This window comes from Plectropomus leopardus, chromosome 5 (genome assembly GCF_026936395.1).
Source record: "Plectropomus leopardus strain MGB_pleo_1.0 chromosome 5, ASM2693639v1, whole genome shotgun sequence".
NCBI lineage: Eukaryota > Metazoa > Chordata > Actinopteri > Perciformes > Serranidae > Plectropomus > Plectropomus leopardus.
The window spans coordinates 16,012,813-16,035,701 of NC_142180.1; the positions used below are offsets into that span (position 1 = coordinate 16,012,813).

Genomic DNA, 22,889 nt, shown 5'->3' on the forward strand with positions numbered 1-22,889 from the left:
ATTTAGGTCTGACACTGTCCCATAATGAAGGATACTTATGAACTGCTTTAGGTTTTGGACAAAATAAAGAAAAAAATTACCTGATTAAACATTATCTGTGATGGATATGTTTATCTATTAGCTGTAATATACCAGCAGTTTAAAAAAAAACAAAAACAGACCAGAGCAAATAACAACAAAGGATACATAATCTGAAAACGTATGGTATGATTTAAGGATTATTACCACATTTCATTTCATGTGCCAGTAAATGTCATCCTGTTTAAGAATATGATAAACTGTAATTCTACCTGTGGTGTCATTTTACAATCACTGTGGACAAACGGACCAGAAAACACCACAGACACATTCAGTTGCACAACAACCTTGTTAATAAAATAAACCATATTCTTTCTCAGATATTATGCATCATTGATGTACTGTAGGTTCCTGTGAAGAAAAGTGACACATACAGATACATACAGTAGGTGCTACTGTAATTGCAGGGCTTTGTTCTTTGGTATGTATGCAGCATAACAGCTTAACAAGTTGGATAAAGTGTATTTATAGTGTTTTCCTATAGCTTCCAATCACTCATATACTGACAGTGATTATAGAGTGACACTACTTAAAGAAGCTGTGAAAGGCACTTTCTAGCTATTTCAATATATATATATATATATATTTATATATATATTTATATATTATATATAGCTTGAATTTAAACAAGCTGGAAAAATATCTGTTGTGTGAAGACCTAAAGCACAGACAGGCTATTTGTAATTTTTAAAAGTAGAATTCCTAAATTCATTGGAAGGTATGAAGGGCTGAGTAGAAAGAAGAGAATATGCAGCCTTTGTAATGACAATCGTAAGGGCGAGCAGCGTCATATTCTGTTTGGATGTTAGAGTATAAGCTCAATGAACTACAGAGAAGGTATTTGCCAAAGTATTTTTTAAATTGCCCTTCTATGTTTAAGGTAATGTTGTTATTGCAGTCGGATAAGCCAAAAGTTATATGTAAACTAGGTGCTTTTTGAAGGATGTCCTGCCCTAGTTTAAGTAACATTAGTTGTACTTTAGCCATGCTGTGTGCCATTTTTCTGTGATTTCTGTATGTAAAGTTTGTTCTCCATACTGTCTGAAATGGTGTTGAGATAAAGTAATAAATGAAATAAAAATTCCAACCAGGTTATGTCTGCAGTATAATGGTAATCTAGCTAAGAGAGCCAGCTTCGTAGGACTGAAAACTTTGGCTTAAGACTCAACAAAATGTGTATTTTTGATTTTTGGATGAATTTTCCCTTTAACAGTCAGAGCTCAGCTCTGTTTGTTTGTCTTTATCCATAAGCATATGCACGCCTTGTCCTTGCATGGAGTGTATAGATAAATGTGTATAGGCTGTGTAAGGCAGATGGGCACACAGTGCATTGTGGGATACCTGTGGCAAATTGGATCGTGGACAGAGCAGCAGGATATGTCGGTGTATCAGGTGCTTCTCTCTTGAATGGCATGACTCCTCCACTGTGTTTCCTTTTTTATTTTGACCAGTGTGTCAAAAACCTACACTGTTGAGGGCAGGCAGGCTTCAGTTTTTAGTCCCGTTTTAAGCAGACAACATGCAGATCTCAAAATTTCAGATCTTAATTTTATAAGAGCACTCCGCTCTTTCGACTGAGCTGAAACACCCTTCTGACACCCATCAGCTTGTTCATTCTGAGCACAAAAGGCTGAATTGTGATGTCAGTTTTCTGTGTTTATCTGCAAGGAAATTAAAATGATTGGTGGAAGGTGTCTGGAGCCAAATCTCAAGGAGCTGTTAAGTTACACAAAAGCTCTGATTAACTGCAGTTGAGAGTAATTGCCACATTTACGCAACAGGCTAACTGATTTGCCTAAATGAGAGCAAGATGGAGAAAGAGAGTCAGTATCAGAAGAGAAAATGGTTTACTGGATCGTAAATCTAAGATGGAAAATAAAACAAATTGTTAAAATGGAAATGAAATTATTAATAAGACCTTCTTGAGAAGCTACAACTGAACTCAAACTTTATTTACTACAGCAGATGGTAGACCTTCTGTTGGATTGTTCCACTTGTATAGCACAGAGCATAACACTCCATAAAAAAATGTTGTGGAGTAGGAGTATTAAGTAGCATGAAATGAAAATACTCAAAGTACAAGTACTTCAGAATTTCACTTAAAGGGTAACTGGTATTTTTCAACATGGGCCATATTTTCCCATGTGTTTATTTCTGAGTGACTAATGGGAACAACAGTTATTGAAATTGGTCCAGTATTTGGTGACAGGACTGCAGCTGGCATCAGTGAAACAGGCTGCAAAGTAACTGCTAGGGGCATTTGTGCAATGTCCATTTACATCCTCTAAAACTGCTTGTTTTTGCCACTGACAGGCTCAGATTATTAGTTACTGTTATTGACAACATTATGGAAAACATCTCTACAGAAACATGTTTTTGTAAAAGAGTAAGATACTTTTTCGTTAACCAGAATCAGCCCCAAAATTGCCATTGCCAAACCCACCAGACTCCTTTTAAATAAACTGTCTTTTTTTTTTTTGTAAAACGGACTTCATTGAAAGTCAGCAGAAACAAAACAAATTTTACAGAAACATCTTGGGTAATTTTTCCATACTTTTAACAGTCACCGACTCTGGTTTGGTTGAAATACACCCTAAATTCAACAAATTAGATTAAAAAAATGCGAACTCCATATATGCTAAAAATATTGATTATTTAAATGGAGTCTTGTTGGTTTGGCAATAGCGTCTCTGTAGGCATCCTTTCCATAAGTTGTCAGACAGTCAGAATAACAACCTGTGCATGTCAGTGGCAAAAACCAAAACTTTTAGTGGACGTTAACTGATGGTGCATAAATGCCCCAAGTGGTTACACTGCAGCCTAATTCACAGCTGCTGTCTGCTACCCTGTCGCTCAGTACTGGACCAGTAACAAAAATTGTTGTTCCCATTAGTCACTTAGACCCAAAATATGGGAAAACAGAGTCCAGACCGAAAAATATCAAAGTCATCCTTTAAGTAGTTAGTAAATTAACACTGCCCCATTGTAAGCAGGTATATATTTCTTACAATGTTTACTGTCTCAGTGATTTAAGGTTTGTCGTTCGATACCACTGTTGTCACAACGTTTCATTTTGCTTTATTTTGAAAGGCTTTTCTCTGTAATGTTTTTGGGTTTGTTTGGGGTTTTTTTTGTTTGTTTTTTTTTTCCATGCTAGATAAGGTTTTTCCAATATTTCGTTACTACTACTACTACTACTACTAAACCACATTCATCTGTACTGCACTGAGCCACTACTTCGTGACTTGAACACTGATGCAGCTAAGGGTTGGAGTTTGATTCCCACTGTGTCCTGCCACACTGTGCTGAAAAATACAACAAGGACTTTGGGACAGATAGTGAGTCATGAGCATTGAAACACTCTTGATTAATGGAGAACCGTGATGAGGATGAGTCCCATCATCTCATTGTTTTTTTTTTAAAGCAGAGCACCTGTTGTCCCATCTGACCACACACCAGCCGACTCATTTTCACGTCTTGTGTGTTGCGTGGCAGGAGATCGGCCAGGTGATAAGACAACCAGCTGTGTTCTCTCTGATTGGCTGTAAAAAAAATGTGTCCCTCGGCTAAAAATAATAAGGAAAACAACATGTTAAAGCAAAGCAGAAACTTGTAAATGAAGGTGTATTGTGCAGTTGTCAGGTTAAAATGTCATACCTGCAGAATGTCAACGTGGGAGGGAAGATATCAGATCAGTGTGAGCGCTTGAAAATACAGCAGTGTGCAGCGATACAGAGGAAACTACTGTTAATTCAGTTGCTGTTCTGACACAAATATTCAGTCAGTGAGTCTGAAAAAAACCCCAAAGGGAACCAGTTTATTATGAAAAGTAAATTACTTTTATCATATGTGTTGACCCAAAACCCACCGTGTGTTAACATGCACCTGTGTAACTGGGTTATGGTCTGATACTTTTAAAAATGTCATGCAAACAAGAAACCCTGTTCCTGTAGTCTCTCTTCATCTCTCCGTTTCCCTTCATCTGTATGCTAAGCTTTCGGGGCATGTTTACAGCCTGGTACAAAAATATTGGTTTTGGTCTCTTTTGATCTCTTAAGCTTATTTCCTCCTTTGTGACAACTTTAGGGAGAGAATTTTTATATAACTTAGCACTTTACATTTTATGAAGGCTCTAATTTATGCAGAATTGAGGGTGTGGTAGCCTTGAGTGACAGGCTGTCAGCTAAACATGTTCTTATCCCAACTTGTCAAATGCAGTTGCTTTGAATGGAAAAAAATTGCCAGGCAGTGTGTAAAAGAGCATCAGCATTTGTTTTGTCTTAGAAAACTGTCTTGTTTTTATATTGATAAAATCTCTATGACCCTCATTTATCAGACTTTTATTGAATGTATTTTGTCTTTTTTACTTGCATCATGGTTTGCTGACCTGTCTCTGAGGAACAAAATCTCTTTAACCCAAGTTGTCAAGTGGGCTATAAGCTTATAGATGAGTCTCAACTCAACCTGTCAGCTCATTACACGTCATAGCTGCAGCATAATGCCAGCTCTATTCTTCAGGACTGTTCCCATCTCTTAAATAGAGGATTCCAGCTTCTTTGGTTGGCCATTGGCTTGTGGGCCCCAGGTGCAGAATATAGAAATACTTTTGTACCTGCAGCTACTGCAAAACTGAACAAAGCCAGCACAAGATGATGCACTTGGCAGCTTTGGAATGTGCGTGTGCGTGTGTGTTTGTGTGTGTGTGTACCTTTGAGTACAATAAAGTAACCTCAAAACCTCCTTGTTGGGTATGAGGTGCTGGTACTTTCCTGTGTCTGTTTTGGACGTTTTGGGATGCCATGTTAAGTTATGTATTTTATATGCAATGTGTATTTTCAAAATACATTTTCATCTTCAGGAAATGCACACTTTGTGCTAGACGCATGCATACTTTTTCAAAATAAAGCTACAATCTAAGTTTGTATGTTATTTCCTCAGGTTTAGGCAACAAAAGCATGTTATTAGGTTTATATTTAAAACAAAAAAAAAAATCATGGATAGCCTTGACTTTCACATGAGAAAAGAACATTGGGCTCTCAGGTGAAAGTTCTGACTTTGTTTGACCATCTACCTCCCCTCCTGCCCTCAAAATAGGGACTCTTTTTTTTTTATGGTAGCTGTCAGCAGTGTTATAATTGCCCGCTGCCTGCTTCCCGCTGCATATCATATCACCAACAGTTTGACCATTACCACTGCCTCTAAAACTAATTCTCATCATACTGCCGTAAAAGGTGTCTCTCTGCCTCTGTGTCTGATGCCAACATCACTGACAAAGCAGCAATATTTCACGAGTAAGAAAGTCTAGTCTGCTAGGCACATGAATTGGATCCAGCCCTTGCTCCTCCCCAGCTCCACCTTCTTGTCCAAACCTGGTCACTTTAGGTCACGTCTTGCTCCATCATAAAACATGGCGATGACTGGTTCATTTCACTGAGGCATCCACAGTCACCTTGGGTTTAAATATATTCAATATGAAAATAAAGATATGGGTGAGAATAACAGTTCTGCAATCATTGAAAAGATCCCTAATAAACGACAGTGAACAAATGCTTTTTAAATGGAGCTATTGTATATTGGCCTCCACTCATTTGAGCACATCCAAAAACGTCTGTCCAACCAAGTGCACCCAAAGAGGCTAAAAAAGCGTGCACAAAAGAAACACCTGAGCCGACACCATCCCTTCATTTCTAGTACTTTCTGCTGTAACTCTTCAACATCGCAGTTCATGTCACATTGTGCATGTGTTATGCCTTCCTTTAATAGCCTTACCACAAACAAATGGGTGACGTCACCGTTGCAACATCCATTATGTTTATAGTCTATTTACATGTATGTACAGTGCCTTGCGAAAGTATTCGGCCCCCTTGAACCTTTCAACCTTTCACCACATTTCAGGCTTCAAACATAAAGAAATAAAATTTTAATTTTTTGTCAAGAATCAACAACAAGTGGGACACAATCGTGAAGTGGAACGAAATTTATTGGATAATTTAAACTTTTTTAACAAATAAAAAACTGAAAAGTGGGGCGTGCAATATTATTCGGCCCCTTTACTTTCAATGCAGCAAACTCACTCCAGAAGTTCAGTGAGGATCTCTGAATGATCCAATGTTGTCCTAAATGACTGATGATGATAAATAGAATCCACCTGTGTGTAATCAAGTCTCCGTATAAATGCACCTGCTCTGTGATAGTCTCAGGGTTCTGTTTAAAGCGCAGAGAGCATCATGAAGACCAAGGAACACACCAGGCAGGTCCGAGATACTGTTGTGGAGGAGTTTAAAGCCGGATTTGGATACAAAAAGATTTCCCAAGCTTTAAACATCTCAAGGAGCACTGTGCAAGCAATCATATTGAAATGGAAGGAGTATCAGACCACTGCAAATCTACCAAGACCCGGCCGTCCCTCCAAACTTTCATCTCAAACAAGGAGAAAACTGATCAGAGATGCAGCCAAGAGGCCCATGATCACTCTGGATGAACTGCAGAGATCTACAGCTGAGGTAGGAGAGTCTGTCCATTGGACAACAATCAGTCGTACACTGCACAAATCTGGCCTTTATGGAAGAGTGGCAAGAAGAAAGCCATTTCTCAAAGATATCCATAAAAAGTCTCGTTTAAAGTTTGCCACAAGCCACCTGGGAGACACACCAAACATGTGGAAGAAGGTGCTCTGGTCAGATGAAACCAAAATCGAACTTTTTGGCCACAATGCAAAACGATATGTTTGGCGTAAAGCAATACAGCTCATCACCCTGAACACACCATCCCCACTGTCAAACATGGTGGTGGCAGCATCATGGTTTGGGCCTGCTTTTCTTCAGCAGGGACAGGGAAGATGGTTAAAATTGACGGGAAGATGGATGGAGCCAAATACAGGACCATTCTGGAAGAAAACCTGTTGGAGTCTGCACAAGACCTGAGACTGGGATGGAGATTTATCTTCCAACAGGACAATGATCCAAAACATAAAGCCAAATCTACAATGGAATGGTTCACAAATAAACGTATCCAGGTGTTAGAATGGCCAAGTCAAAGTCCAGACCTGAATCCAATCGAGAATCTGTGGAAAGAGCTGAAGACTGCTGTTCACAAACGCTCTCCATCCAACCTCACTGAGCTCGAGCTGTTTTGCAAGGAAGAATGGGCAAGAATTTCAGTCTCTCGATGTGCAAAACTGATAGAAACATACCCCAAGCGACTTGCAGCTGTAATTGGAGCAAAAGGTGGCGCTACAAAGTATTAACGCAAGGGGGCCAAATAATATTGCACGCCCCACTTTTCAGTTTTTTATTTGTTAAAAAAGTTTAAATTACTCAATAAATTTCATTCCACTTCACGATTGTGTCCCACTTGTTGTTGATTCTTGACAAAAAATTTAAATTTGATATCTTTATGTTTGAAGCCTGAAATGTGGCGAAAGGTTGCAAGGTTCAAGGGGGCCGAATACTTTCGCAAGGCACTGTATGTATGTATGTATGTGTACTGGTAACTTTTTTTAAAAACCAAAGACTTCCAATGGCATCTGATCAACTTGATGAATGAAACATGCAGCAACTCATCCTCTCATTTAAAATAATTCCATCCAAAGTCAATCAAAAACTGACACTAACAAAAAGTATGAAATCTAATTATTTTCACTTGTGAGCATTGGACGTTTTTTTTTTAATTCTGACTGGTTATGATGGTTTGCATATCCTGGTTTCTCAGTGTAACCTGGTTTCTTGAGTGCATGTGAATGTACTGCAGTGCAGGAAGTGAATTATCTGAGAGTGTGAATTTTGTGGAAATCAGTAGTTCTTATCAGAACATTTGTCATTTAAATAAGGTTTATATTAAAATAGATGAAATTTCATTAATCCCTGTGTGTAACTATAGTTCCAAAGATGATAAAATACATAACAATTAAAGTAGCCTGGTGTTACTTTAAAGGAGCTTCCCTTCAACTTGCTTGATGGTGAGCTTGACTGTTCATTCTCGGCAACGACTCAAGGTCCATTTGTTCTGGAGCTTTTGCCCTTATCACATGGACTTCATCAGCAGAAAAAGCAGTTGGAGGTGAGGATGTTTAATTGTTTAATTGGGCTAAAAATAGGGTTCTACCCAACTCAACCCAAAGAGTGATATAACTTGAATCGGATTTGGCTGTTCAATATGAATATTTGAAAATTCATTTTGTTTTCCATATGAAGTTTTAAAGTTTGAAGTGGGCTCAGTGGGACATTCAGTGTGACACGACATTCATGTAAAATAATAAACTAACGACGCTAACAACAAATCGTGTATGTGCAATAGTATTTTTTGACAGCACTAGATAACAAACAAAAGCCAGCAACTGCAGCGTATTTTCTTGCTCTGAACTGTAAATTCACCACTTCTAAGGGGAAGAGCAGTCTCTCTCTCCCTCTGTACCAAGTATCTCCTCTGTGCCGCAGCTGCTGGAATTGAAGAGCGGAATGGAAGTCGAAAGCACTCACTCTGCAGCAAAATCTGGAGACCAAAACATCATAAGAAGCACACTGACTAGCAAAGAAAAGAAAAGAAAAGAAAAGAAAACAAAACAACTGCTTGACTCCACCGAACTGAGGTCAAATATGTGTACAACAATTTATCTGTCAAAGTCAAGAATTCATCATTTCAATCCCTGATTGCCCAGAAAGGTTTAACTTCTTTCTCCAGCTCTCTTTTCACATTCTTAACTATTTTTGTCACTTTTCATCTGAACAGCCAAATGCAGCACTATTGATGTCTTCCAGGAAAGAGCAACCATTTGATCAACTCCCAAGTTTGTGGAGCTTTATGTCTGTTACACAGGTTAAAACCATTTGTTTTATCTGACTGGAAGAAAATAACCAAAGAGAAAAACAGTTACCTCAAGATCTTTAGATACACAGGGAAACGTCGTATTGATATCCAATAGTACCGGACACAAAGACTGCCTGACCTGATGGGTGCGTATCGCAGCTTGAGGTGGCCCGTCATGAAATGTTTGGTTTTTCACGCTTGACGACAACAAGCAGGGAAATGAGACATGCTGTTGCAGTTTCTGTGATGGCAGATCAATACCCATCACTGCTCTCTGAACACCTCTCACCAGGTGACAACTCCTCCGCCTCAGCTGAGGCACAAATGACATAGCTACCTGGGCCTGGACTAAAATGAACATGGATTTTTTGGGGTTTTGTGTTATCTTGGCTAACTCAATATCATTTGACACTTTTAAATGAGGAGAAGTCGTTTTGGTTTTGTACTTTTAAAAATATACACACACACACAAACATACACACACACGCAAGCAGGATTTCACACTGGATTTGCAGACAAAGCCGCTGTCGCCTTTCACCGCTGCAATCTGCAATCAGAGTGCATTAACTGATATTAAATGGATTTGCAAAGAGAACATGGAAGAAAAGCCAATTTAATGGCCTGGGAAGGAGACAAACAAACTACTTACTTAGTGTCAGATGTGAAAAGTGTTTGTGCTACGCCTGCAATAACCACAGGGCAGATCGGGCAGATGCCACCCATCTTTGGACTAACTTGTAAATTCATTATTGATTCGGTTATTTGTTAAACTATTTTAAATCGAGAAATCGAATTAATTTTAGAACTTAGTTTGTTGTGTCAGGACTCTGATGATTCTCATTTGGACTACTACATCATTTGCATACAGAATATATTCATGCATAAACAGTGATGTTTTTCACTCATATGGTAGTTGTAACTGATTAGATCTTGTAATTTGTGGGAGACATTAAAGTCAAACTCCAATGTTTTATTAATGGAAATCTGAGACATTAGTGTTATTGTTCAGATGTAAGGTGTACAATTATTGTTTTGTAAGGTTAGTCAAGTGGTGGAAGACCAAACGAGAGCATGGGGGATATGTCCACCAAAGCATTTTTTTTCTTTTTCTGAGGTCAGTTAAAAAATGTTAAATGTCGGTAAAAAATTGCTTCACTCACTTGTTACTGTCGCTGTAGCAGCCCGGTCACAGTGGAGGAGGGACCAACAGGCCACTGCAAAGATGAGCTGATACATCCAATATTAACAAGTTCCAAATATCAATTGTGGCTAAATCTGTCAATAAAAACTATAGCATGCTTCCTCTTATAAACTGACACAGACCAGGGGGGGTTGTCCCTTTTTCCTGCATTATATGGCCTTCCCTTTATCCAGAGCAGGTACTCTACCATTGTGCCGTCATGTTAACTTCTGTGGATATTTTGTATCATAGCAACCAGATGCAATCAAAGCGTCTCAGCTGCAAACGCTGTGCCTCTGAAGTGCTGTCAAACACTTACAGCTGGATGATTCCTGAGGAGCACCCGTCATTTTCAGCGGTTTTCTCGTGGCTCTGTGAGGCTGCACTGTCCAGTGGTGCTTTGAGCTAAATGCTAGTATTGGCATGCTAACATGCTCACAATTGTTGTGTTGCGACTCAACGCGTTCAGGACAGGTCTGTAATTGTACGGACATTTACCAAAACCCTAGATCTATTCAGCCTTACCACTGTAAACAGTTCTCTTAAATGTAGGTAGGGTTGTTACTGGAAAGTAGGCCCAATAGCCACGTTGTGGCTGCATCCAGCTCTGTATTTCCTCTTCTGCGCCTCACGGATAGTCCACAGAGCAGGGTTACACACCAACATTTTTGACACAAGAAGAACAAGCTGGAATGTTTGCACTCTGTCACAATCAATTGGATACTTTTAAAAAAACTAGTGTGCGCATTGAGTCTGAGTCGAACAGGAGTGATGATTCTCTCTTGACCAGTCAGCGGACTGCTGTGTTTCAAGCAAGCACCTTTTAGTATAAAATCAGTGATCCAGGCACCTCAACGGAGGGATGACGAAGAATGGTACCATCCACGTGTTTGATAATGGAAATGCAAAAATAACTGTTCTAATATGTAACAAACTGAGCTGAACCTTGATGGAAATGAGGCTAATGACAATGCTAACATGCTGATGTTTACCATCTTAGTTTATCATATCAACAGGCTAACTTCTGCTAACTAGCACAAAGTACAGCTGAGACTAATGGAAATGTTACTTGTACAGGTCATTAACAAATGTATTGGACACATTGAAATTTTGACCTCATGGTGGTGCTAGAGCAGTGATACTCGAGTTTTGGCCCACTTGCCAAATCTAGCCTACAACAGGGGAAGGATTTACAAAGCATCAGAATAGAGCTTTTTTCACCAATAAAGTAGCCAGGGAAAAATCTTAATTAATAAAAGCAAATAAAATGCAGCTGGAGCTATTAAATGCAGTAAAATATCTGATCTATAAATCATAGTGTCAATCCTTACGCCATTTGAATTTAGTTAATAAGTTAAGTGAATAGGTCAGTTAATTTGAAAATAAAAAATATAAAAAAATAATGTGTACAAAATGTATTGTGCCCATCCACTGATTGCCAGACTAAGGTAGCCAAATAAAGCCATAATACTGGCACAGTTGGAAAAATCTGCTGAATTATATATGCATCATACAGAGAGGCATTTGTAATATAAAGTGTTGCTGATTGATATCATTCAGGTTGGCTAAGTATTAGAAACACCTCTCAGTATAATGAAATACAAGTAACAGCACAACAAACGAAGTCCAGCATCCAAATCATTATTAAGTTGAACAAATACCTCTCTAAAACCTTTCAAAGAAAATTGAACATTATAACCTTTATAGCTTCAGAGTTTATTGCAGGGCTGTTGTATTATTATATGTTTTAGTTAGGCATATTTACTACATTGTATGTTGAGTTTTCATTTTCTCTGTTTGTTATGCATTGATGACTGACATTTTGAACACTTGTGTTCTTTCTCTCTCTTTCTCTCTGGGTGCAGGGTCGCCGGGAGTCCCTGCCTGTGGTCCACCAGGTGGTGCGGCGGCGTTTCTCTGGGTCAGTGCAGCTGCCTCCTCTGTCAAGAAGACACTCCTGCCAGGAGCACCCATGTGACATGCGGCGGATGTCTGCAACACACGCTCTGCCTCTGGACCGTCTGGAAGTGCTGTACAGCCGAGCATTGGCCAGTCGTGATGACCACCGGTCAGTGACACACATACACACTTCTTTTGCTTAATTAATTTAACAGAATGAAAGCTGCTCTTGGTGGTTTGCATTGCTTTGCATTACATATTATGGGGATCAAGAGCTTTTGCTGCTGATTCTTATGCTTTTGTAACACTGTTGACTGTTGGTGCAACTACCACATTAGCGCATTTTGAATGCTGCTTGGTGAAGTTCATGCAACATATTGTCTTCTGAAAAGAATGGGTTTTTTGTAATTCATCATAAGGAGTTATTGTTTTGGTGTGTTTGGTTTTGATTTGGAGCATCTGTTGCCCTGCATCACCAAGGCAAATGGTGTGTATCCAGCTCTGCGCTGATGCTTTTTCTAGGATATTTTGTTGATCAGTCAGTGTGATGGAAAAGGAGCAAAATCCATGAAAATCTTGCAATACAGTTATTTCTAACAACAGAACCCAGCTTTCTATCTCTCTCTCTTCCTTCCTTCCTTCCTCTGTCTAAGGTCAGCGGGCAGAGTTATGTCAGCTCATTAGCTCTGACTCCTCTCCTTGTATGTCAGTATTTGGTTCAGTACAGGTGAACAGGGAGAAAACATCAGGGTTTCTGTCTGAACAACTGAAGCTTTCTGAGTGAATGACGCACACACACGCTGAAGAAGGGCAGAATGTGTTTGGTGTTCTCAGGTGATAATGAAAGCCTTCTTTCTCTTATATGCCTGGTAATTGCAGAAGCAGGAAGAACCCTTTCACTAAAAGATCAGAGGTGTGTGTGTGTCTTTTCCTGTCTATACAATACTATATCTCTTTTTCCTCTTTGGATACAACAGTTTATAGTCTTCACGCTGGAACATTTAGAAACATCATATACTATGTGTGTGCTCTCCAGACATGAATGATAGGAGTGAACATAATTTTGTCATTTGAAAGTTGCTTTCCCACCATGCTAATAAAACTGAATTTATTAGAATTTATGGCCTGCAGCCAAATCTTTTAGTAAGTAATTAAAGAACTGCAGGCTACTAGTTTAATAAAATGTTTTGTTGTCTACTGAAACGCGCCGTACTTAATCAAAACTGGCTTAAATTTATAAATACCAATGACAGTTTTCATCAGATTGAGCAATCTGAGCAATCCATTTATCATTTTACAAGTTATCTTAAAATGTCATTGGCCCTCAGTGCATGACAGAAATGTTAAAATGGTTTCCATACAGCCCCAAATGGCTGCGCAAAATCAGCATGAGTATTCAAGCATAGCCTTTTATTATCTATGGTGCCGCAGTCTAAAATCAATTAGGTTTACAAGTCAACTAATGAGCGCCCAGAAATTTTTCATGGGGGGATCAGACAGAGCCACTGAAAATCTTTGGTTGGCACACCTAAACCAAAAGCCTGAAGTAAATTTCAAGACCTTTATTGTGGTGTTGTAGTATATCAGCTAGTTGAGAGCTATATCAAAACAGAGAGTTAAAGAGTCATATGGATACACTTTGGTTTCTTATTTCATAGTTAATCCTACCATAAAATGAAGACAACTCTGTCTGTCTGTCTACGCAATTATCTCCTCACTGGTTTGCCCAGTCAGTCTGAAATTGCACATGTGCATTGAGAAAGCCATTTGTCTCACTGCTCATGCTCTTTTTTTGTGTAAAAATACTTCATAGATGATGTTGACTTGCTTCTTCTTCTGCCTGTGGAGTTAATGAGTGAAAACACGGACAGTGCCACTTTTTCATGTTTTTCAAAGCGGTTAAAAAACTTTACTGTTATGAAGCGATTTTTTTTAGGTTGTTTATTTGTATATTGTAAGTCTCCACCAATATATAGGTCTGTGGTCTGTACAAGGGTGTGGCATTCAAATCTCCTGTTTATCTTTATACAATGTGATGAAACACAGCTGGTTAAGATTTTTTCTCTTTACTGGTTCCTGTAGAGCAGGGTAGGATAGGTCTTTATTCAGCATGTTTATACATTCAGTAGGTGCTACATGCTGGCTAACATTACCTGGCTAACCCATTTCAACCTCTCCAGGTAATGAGTGTCAGTAAAACACATGTCCAAGGTACAACATTTAGCTGAAAATCTAAAACCAGCCTGAGAATAAAGGAAATCTGAAATGATAGCATGACAGTCTATGGAGCATACTGTGTTGTTGTCAGACCTTTGTTGGACCGAGCTGATGCTGCACTGTGATTGGCCAGTCTTAGCGAAGAATCAGTTGTATCAGGGGTGCTATGGCCCCTCCGGCCTTCCCATAGGGGCGCCACTGAGGCTATAAACTGAAATGTTGTACATGTGTACACTTGTTTTTAGTATATTTACTCTGGACTCCCTTGGAAGTAATTAAGATACCAGTGGATTATACTGGCAAGAAAGAGTGAATTGAAGTGAATTTTGCAGAGCCCTAAGTAATGCCTTCAACTTAATTTCTTTTTCTTGTCCAAACAGCACTTTTCAAATGAATCAGTAAACATAGCCTACATTTATTAAAAAACTAAACTAGCATAGGCTGTATATATTATCCCATATAACTGACTTGACGTAGGCTACAGTGTCAACCAAATTGTTGTCCTTTAATTTAATATCTGTCCACTAATTTACTAATGTTTCACCAAAACGAAGAGTTGTTCTAACAGAGGACAGAGAGGTCGAACAGCTTGCAGATGAAATGTATGTGGGCCTGCCTACATTTTTTTGTGTTGATTTTGGATGAATAATGATGATTGGCAGTGTGACCAAGAAACAGATGGAAAACTGACGTAGAGAGTGACCAGCGAACAATGACGACTATAAAAGGAGAGATACACTAAGACAAAGATGAACAGAGAGTGAAGGAGGAGAGAGAGACACAGAGAGCTGTACTGGCTGCGGCTCAGAGTCGTTTTCAGCACTCCTGCTCGTAGACAGCAGCAGCGCACTACAATGCCGCGCGCGCAGCTCTCTGTCAATCTTGCGGTTTGAAGCGCGGGGCGTGCTCCTCAGACTCGCAGACAGCCGGTTCCTCAACGCTTTTCTTCATTCAAAACTCAGTGTATATCGCAAGAAAACGAGTAAAAGTAAAAAATGGAGTGTGCCACGTTGAGCAGAGAGGGAGCGGGTCTCGCCAAGCCGCCAAAACATCTGTGGCGGCAACCCAGGACTCACATACGGATCAAACAGCGCTTCAACTCGGACACCGAGCGCTACCTGTGCCGCAACCGGACCCTGGAGAAGCTGCGACCCGGGCTGAAGAAACCCCGCATGTCCTGGCCCTCCCCGTTAAAACGGTAAACTGTTTACCACCTGAAGTGTCTTGACAAACCATACCTTAACTCGGCGCACTTGTTTACTTAAATAAAAAAAAAAAAGGATTAAGTTATGGAGAATAAGTCCAAATTTAGACCAGACTGGAGCAATAAGTGATGACTACAATTAGCCTACAGTTTGTTCACCATGGCTGCTGCCCGTTATTTTGGTGTCATGACATGCTGAATGTGAAGACAGGGTGCGTTCAATTGACAATTTAGATAAAGGCAAAAATCTGAAAAGACTAACAAGATGTAGTTAGGCTACAGTATTTAATAAGTCTGCTTAATTACAAGAGATATGTCATAAAAACATTGCTTTTTATTCGTGGAGTAATCTAGGATTTGTGCTTAACTTTATTTGTACAAACCAAGACATAAAAGACTGTCTTATCTACCTCCACATAGCCTACCTTACATCAGTCTGTTTGTTAAGACACAAACAAAAAATACAGAAAACATGAGCAATGCAATAAAACACGCGCACACACACACACACACACACACACACACACACACACAAAGTCAGAACAAAATGGCTTCTTCAAACTGAAGTCAGTATTTATTGTGACCTTCCTTTACACGTACTTCTTAAACTCTCTTGGACTATCTTGAAGTTTTCTAAAATAATCTTATACCACAAGATTAGTATTGTAAGTCTAATATTTTCTGCCGAAGAGAGTTCAGGACTTGCAACTTTAGCCTGATTAAGTTGTTTTTTCTGACATATTTACATTTTTAATACTGTATACATATTTCCTGTATGTTCTAGTTGTAATTTAGTAAAGAGACTACTAAGAAATATGTAAGCCTATTATAATATTACTAAAATAACAAAGTTTAAGGTGGCCTAAGACTTTTGCACAGTACTGTCGTTAACACTGACTACCAGAAGACAAAGTGGATGAATTATTCATTTCTAGATGTTATTATTTTATAGATTTTTAGTTGCTAGATGTAACCTTGGTCATCAATCTCTGCTGGCTGCCATAGCAGAAAGTCTCTGCCTCCTCTGTGTTGCTTTCCACCAAAACCTCTTAACTGTGCAGCTGACATAAATTCACGATTAATGATGTCAGACGGTTGGTGAAGCACTCTCTTCTAAAATATTGCTGAATTATCTGATAGGCTGTAACAATGGAGTCATAAAATTATCAGGGCTCTGAGCGCTCCCCTAAATGTCATTATGTTTAAGATATTGAAACAGTAAATCGTCAGTCGAGTTTGTTAAAACCTTTCTTTAAATCTTAATGCTATCCAGTGTCTTCTTTCAGTCATATTTGAAATGTTTCTCAAATAAATACACAATAGAAAGAATGAATGAATAAACTCAGATGGTAAGAAATCCTTTAAAAAATGTGAAGGTGTGAGTGCATTGCTCACCTAGTGACTTGTCATGTTAATCTTAATACTCCCCTTAAATTTTCCGTAAACCTGTTGACATCATCATAGGTTATCTTTTCCACAGTATATCTGCCTGTACTGCTGGAGGTCACAGTTATGCTGAATGTCTTAATGATATCAGACCAGGGTTTGAAATTAGCACCATTCAAATGCTGTTAAAATATGCAAAGCTGCTTCATTCACTATCCCAAGTCACTATGGTAATCTACTGAATGGCCGGAAGATTTTGGAATCAACTAACCGTGGTGGCAAGTGGACAAAAAAGTTAATTTCCCTGTATCAGACAGAATATTTTTTCATAGCTGAACTAGTATATCCACTAGTGTTTGTCACTTTTGGTTTTGTGTTCATGGAAATTTTAGGCTATCAATAAGATTTGTGAAAGAGTTCAATATATTTGAAGAATGCATGATTGCACAATAGCAGTGACACAATAGCACAATCCAGTAACTTCTTGGAGCCTGTCAAGGCAGTCAGTTTGCCTATGCTCCAATAAGTCGGTATAGCAAATAATGCAAAGCACTGAGGTGGTGGTGGCTGTGAGCAATACATTGCACCGAATAACCTGTATCCTTGGGAATGTCTCTGATGTGTTCGGTAAACATGGTAGAGGGCTTCAGAGACCAGGTTCACATGACTCCTCGAGCTGTTGCTGACCTGTTATGCAGTGTAACTCCGTGGGTAGAGGAAACCAGAGACACTACATAGAATGTTTCAGATTGTATTCTTGACCATTTGCAAAGTATGCAATTACCATTTATTGAGAGTTCGGAAAAGAATAATTAGATCTCACCATTATCACAATAAATGAGACTCCCAACATGTAGCAAAATAAAGACGGCTGTAATTTTGGTAGATATTTTGGATTAAAAGTCCATGAAATAACACACTGTGATTGAGTGGGTGTCTCCTGCAGAGGTTGTCTCTTCTTCAGGCTGGGCTTTTTGTGCTACTCTTTGCACTTTAAGGGATGATGGAGGAGATGTGAGTGATGGTTTAGCTAGCACTAAACTGCTCTGTAAACCTCGTCAGTCAGGCTGATGGAGGGCTCAGACTCCCTCTGCCTCAGTGTGTCATTCCTCACTCATTCGTACCCGAGCACTGCCAGGGAAGAGATTGATGGCTGGTGTTTTTGCCTCGCCTCTATTTGTGTTATTTTACAGTTCTTAATTTGACAAAACAGCCTTGTTTTGGGGGTAGAAATATTTGAAAACACAGAAAAGAGAAAGAAATAGGGAGATGGAGAAAGCATTAAAATTAATATTTTATTACAGTGACATAAGTCTTGGTTAAAAATGTATCTTATCCAATATTGGTTTGGTGAAAACTCATTTTGTTGGACATCTAGGTTTCTGGGTAGAGATTTAACGCTATGCTACAGTAGACACTGGCCACTGGCAAATACTGGCCCTCCAAATTTGAACTGTGTCTTTGTGTTCCCTACAAGAAAGAAAGAGAAAAGCTTGAGTGTGAAAGACATTAAAACATCTCTGTGATTGGCTAAGTTGAGCAGGCATGAAAACTGCTGTCAGTTCAGCTCTGCTCCCCAGACGCCGCTTACTGTCAGCAAGCAGTGCTGCGGATCGTCTCACCTCAGAGGCTTTTCACACTCGAGCTGAAGTGCTGTTTTAGTCCCCTGATGCACTGAGAAGATAATTGCCAAGAAAGTTGTTTCAAACATGTTTGGTGCTTTCAGTCCTCAGTAAAGCATGGACTCTTCAGTGTGATGTACATATCCGTATTTGCACTGACATATGTCATGTACAATTATTTGTTTGTGTATTGCGGTACTTAAGGTATACCTGGTTTATGCTGACTCTTATCAGTATGTGTCATATTTCTTCTACCTCCTCTAGTAATTCTAGACATGCCTTAAAAAGACAGTCATTTCTCATCTGGCTAGTCAATTTTGATATTTTCTGTTAGACTTATCTGAGCTTCCTGTTTGGATCTGCATTGGTAGTTTATTCCCATTTCGATGGTTTCTAAAAACAGATTTTTCTTTGTCCACTCTGTGTTTACCATCCTCCTCCTCTGTGACTGGTTTGGAAGATCTGCAGCTCTTGGCCTTGTTTACATATTTTAGAGATTTTCTTTTCTTCGTTGGCATTTTTACTTTTATTTTTGACAGCTTAAAACATTGAGAAACAGGGAGGTTTGAAATACTGATATCGTACCGGACATCGGGCTACTAGGTTGCCTCTCTTTTACACATTTTATGTGTTTTTTGTTATCTCAATCTGTTTGCTATCTGATCATCTGAAATGCATTTAAGTTGTTTTTTTTTGTGTGATATTTTTGGATTTTTATAGGTTTGCCTAATGCATTTCTATTTCACGTGACTGCAATGAGAAAGTTAAAATGATAAGATAAACAATTTCCCCTTTGTCACCTCTCATATTCAAAAGCTGAGTGCTTACACTGCAATAGTGTCTTTTTCCTTTTCTTTGGTTAAATGTCGATTCAGGTCATGCAAGAAGTATTTTTTTATTGTTTTAAATTTACATGTGTAGATCCCATCAGGGCTGACATTGTTTCACTCTGATAGAATATATGGATCACAAATAAAAAGATTCGATCCGAGCATGTCATTATTGAGCATAAAGTTTTAATATGTGACTTAACCTACTGTATTCATCATGATGAGGTAAGGATGACACGATACATCTGGGTGATGTTTAGACTGAAACTACAGCGTAAAAAGTGAGACAAAAAAATACCTTAATGTCACAATCTCGTCTAAAATTTCATAAGGATTCAATAAAAATTGAGCATAAAGCAGTATAAGCATTTTACTATGACTCTTCTCAGTGCAGCCACATCATTTCGATGGGTATCATACCTCAGATTTCATGCCTAAAATGCATGAAAATCTTAATAAAATGAAATAAAATACTTGCCCTGATAATGAAAGTGGGAACCTGGCAGTGAAATGACACAGTATGTGTGTGGAGGTGTGTGTTTGTGTCATTGCATGTGTGAAAACAAATTATAAATACAAATACTAATGGACGCTCTGTGTTCACTCACATCCGCCGCTGAAGAGTTGAACAGGCATTAAGGAAACTCAGCTGCATCAAGGCTTACTTTCTCATAATCAACACACCACCTTAAATATATCACTTCAGTTATTTTCAGACACTGTCTAGAGTCCTGCCAGTGTGGATGCTGACTGCGCTGATTGCCCAACATTTAATGATGACGGTAATGCTAACAAGTTGAGCTGTTGGTAGGAGTAAGAGCAATGAGTCAGCCAGTTTAAAGCCACCAATGACACCACTGCTTGTATTCTGCACTGAATACGTCTTCCTTTTTTCATCTCTGATGTATCATTCCAGATGACTCAGATTGGTTTTAAAAATAAAACATCCTTAATACAAGTGGGATGAAAATTTATGTAAGACCGAAATAAAACATGGTGTGAAGACACCTCTGTTTTATACCATTATATCTTAATTATAATATGTGGTCATGAGCAGCATAGATGGTGAAAGCAAAGATGGTTTGTCTTGCTGCCACTGGACTTGTAATCCTTATCTAATGTGGAGAAACATCCACTTAATTATCTGTGCAATATTTTGATAAAAGGGTTGTGTGTGTGTGTGTGTAGGGGGGTTAAATCATTGTCATCTAATTTTGTCATTGTGTTCTCACTCTAAAATCTGATGTAGGTTAATGAGGCAGTGCAGCAAGCAGAGTTTCTATGTGTTCTTTTATCCTGTGCAGCAGTTACGGTGTGAACAGTTTATCTGTAGATCCCTTCACAGCTGATCAGATTACATCAATGCATGAGAGTCTATTTGCAGGTGTTTGTAAGTGAAAGTAAAGTTTTAGACCCAGCAGTTAAGTTTCACCTTCAATGTGCCTGATGTTCTGCTGCGCCATCTCTGCCCCTTGTGCGCTATAAATATGTATGTACAGTACATATTTTCCAATATGGCTCCTAATTAACAGTCTGGGTCCAAATTTTTGGGGTCCTATTTATGGTGGTGGATGATTTAATTGTGGCAATCACAAATAAATAAATGTGTGGAGAAACCCTGTGGTTTAAAATAAAATTACATTTTAACATATTTTGTGAAATGATACTGTAGACTATTGTGTATGAAGTTATTTTTTCAAAGATATAATATTGAGTATTATAATATTTGCTGCAGGTTTAAACAACTTGTTTTTGTTCACTACAGCAGATTTTTATTCTCCTAAGGTTTACACATAGCACAATTCTTCTCTGTTGACAATAATGTCAAAATTAATTTTAGATTTTCTGTCCATAGACACAATATTAATTTTCCCTATGTTAATTGACACTTAATTCACATGCATTTCTTTATGTTATGTATTATATGTAGCCTGTCATGCTAACAGGCTCATCAGTGTCACAGAACAAGGCAAAGCCAACAGGGCAGATGCACACTACAAAGTAAATTGCCTCTCAGGCGTGGGTATAGGCTGAAGGCTGGTCTCCAGGCTGAATTATAATGAATCATGAAGTGGAGAGTCACTGTTTTGCTCAAGGACACTTCAACATCAAGCACTGATGGTGACGGAGGCATGTCGGCTCCTAAAGGGTGTGAACTGGTGGCCTTTTGGCTATGCAGGATGTTCTCATGCTGTTATGTTTGCACGTTGGTCATTGTTTATTCCTAGTGGGTGCACCCCCAGGCTGCGAGAGGCGAAAAAGAAAAGTGTGATCCGGACCAATGGTCAACTTGAAACAGCAACGGCCTGCTTCGAAAGCCCTCCTTACACTGGGATGGTGAAAAATTGCACCTGTTGCTATGGAGCCCATTTGTTTTCCCAGGGATAATCGCATAAAGGGTTCCCCACTAGGTTATCAGAGGGGTTGAGGACAGCTATCGAGACAGAAAAACTGAATGTTATCTAACCAATATCATGTTAACAAAACACACAAAAGCTTGTTGTGTTGGCTGTTTGCCGATTGTTAGTGAAAGGTAATGTAATAGTGTTTAATGTACAGCTGCATGACCTGTAGATGCCAGTTGTTTTATGGATGTTGCTTTTAAGTTGTATTACTTAATAGAAATCATCTAACGTCACTGGGACCACCGGGAAGATGATTTTCCAGTGAAAGTAAAGGCTGATGATGGATTCTGCTTATTAATTCCCTTGTGTGTATAACACTTAGACTGCTGTCATTGTGTTGTTGGTCCATTTTTTCTTTCATTATTTCGTGGAAGGGGAATATATTCTGTTTTTTTGAGAACTTCTGTGGTCTGGTAGTTTTGATAATTTTTTTTTTTTTTTACTCAAATCACTATTTAAGTGGTTCTTGATTAGAAGATTCACACCTCCAAATAAAAATATTCTAACACATTGTAGCTCTTTCTGGCCCAGGATTTAGTTCATGTCTGTATTCAGAGCTTCAGGAGATGATTATTTTACTGCTTTTTTAGTATCTAATCAAATGTCTGGTTTAGAAATCAGTACTGAGGGATTTATTGAACTAAACATAGAGATTGCATTTGAGCTATGCAGCTTATCCCTTGATAGTTACATGTCTGCCTTGCTAGATTTAGGCTGTACTCATGCACTGTTCATATGTATACCTTTTAAGAGTAATGCAGAAGGATTCAATTTAACCCACATAATAGGGAATGCTGCAATCATGTGACCAATGTGCCGACAGAAGTTAAGAAGTAGGCCTAGAATAAATACTGAAAGGCCACATCAGAAAGCAGGTTGGGGTGGTGGATAGTTCAAACAAACACAGGACTTTCCCCCAGATGACCGTTTTTCCGGAACTGCGTGAAACCAAGTTTGGGTTTTTTAAAATAGTAACTATAACTATATCTATAACCCTTAAACCAAATCAGTTGAAAAGCAATATATATGGGTACTTAGTAGTGTTGTTGATTGATTCAGGTCAAACTTTTGACATTTGAGTGAAAGTATTATAATTCTACATATTGTTTATAGATATGCATGTGACTGCCCTCTAAAGGTTGAAACCTGGCCATAGCTGAATTTTGCATTTGGCTGATCCTGGTAGCAGGAGCCTGCCATCACTAAACCAGCCCCTTGTTGCCACCCTCTCACCAACAGACTGCATTATTTGTGTGTGCGTGG

The 22,889-nt window shown here is 38.8% G+C and overlaps 1 protein-coding gene across 3 annotated transcripts in view; it reads left to right on the forward strand.

Annotated features, from left to right (window-relative positions):
• pde4cb (phosphodiesterase 4C, cAMP-specific b) overlaps positions 1-22,889 on the forward strand; it is a 119,754-nt gene that overhangs the window by 12,424 nt on the left and 84,441 nt on the right. Inside the window, exon 3 of one of the 3 annotated variants that reach the window (XM_088077601.1) lies at positions 11,929-12,131. In XM_088077601.1, coding sequence (XP_087933727.1) covers positions 11,929-12,131 — 203 coding nt within the window. Of the gene's footprint in view, positions 1-11,928; positions 12,132-15,001; positions 15,378-22,889 lie in introns of those variants that run through there. The other 2 variants (XM_088077603.1, XM_042515324.2) reach the window with 2 other exon arrangements.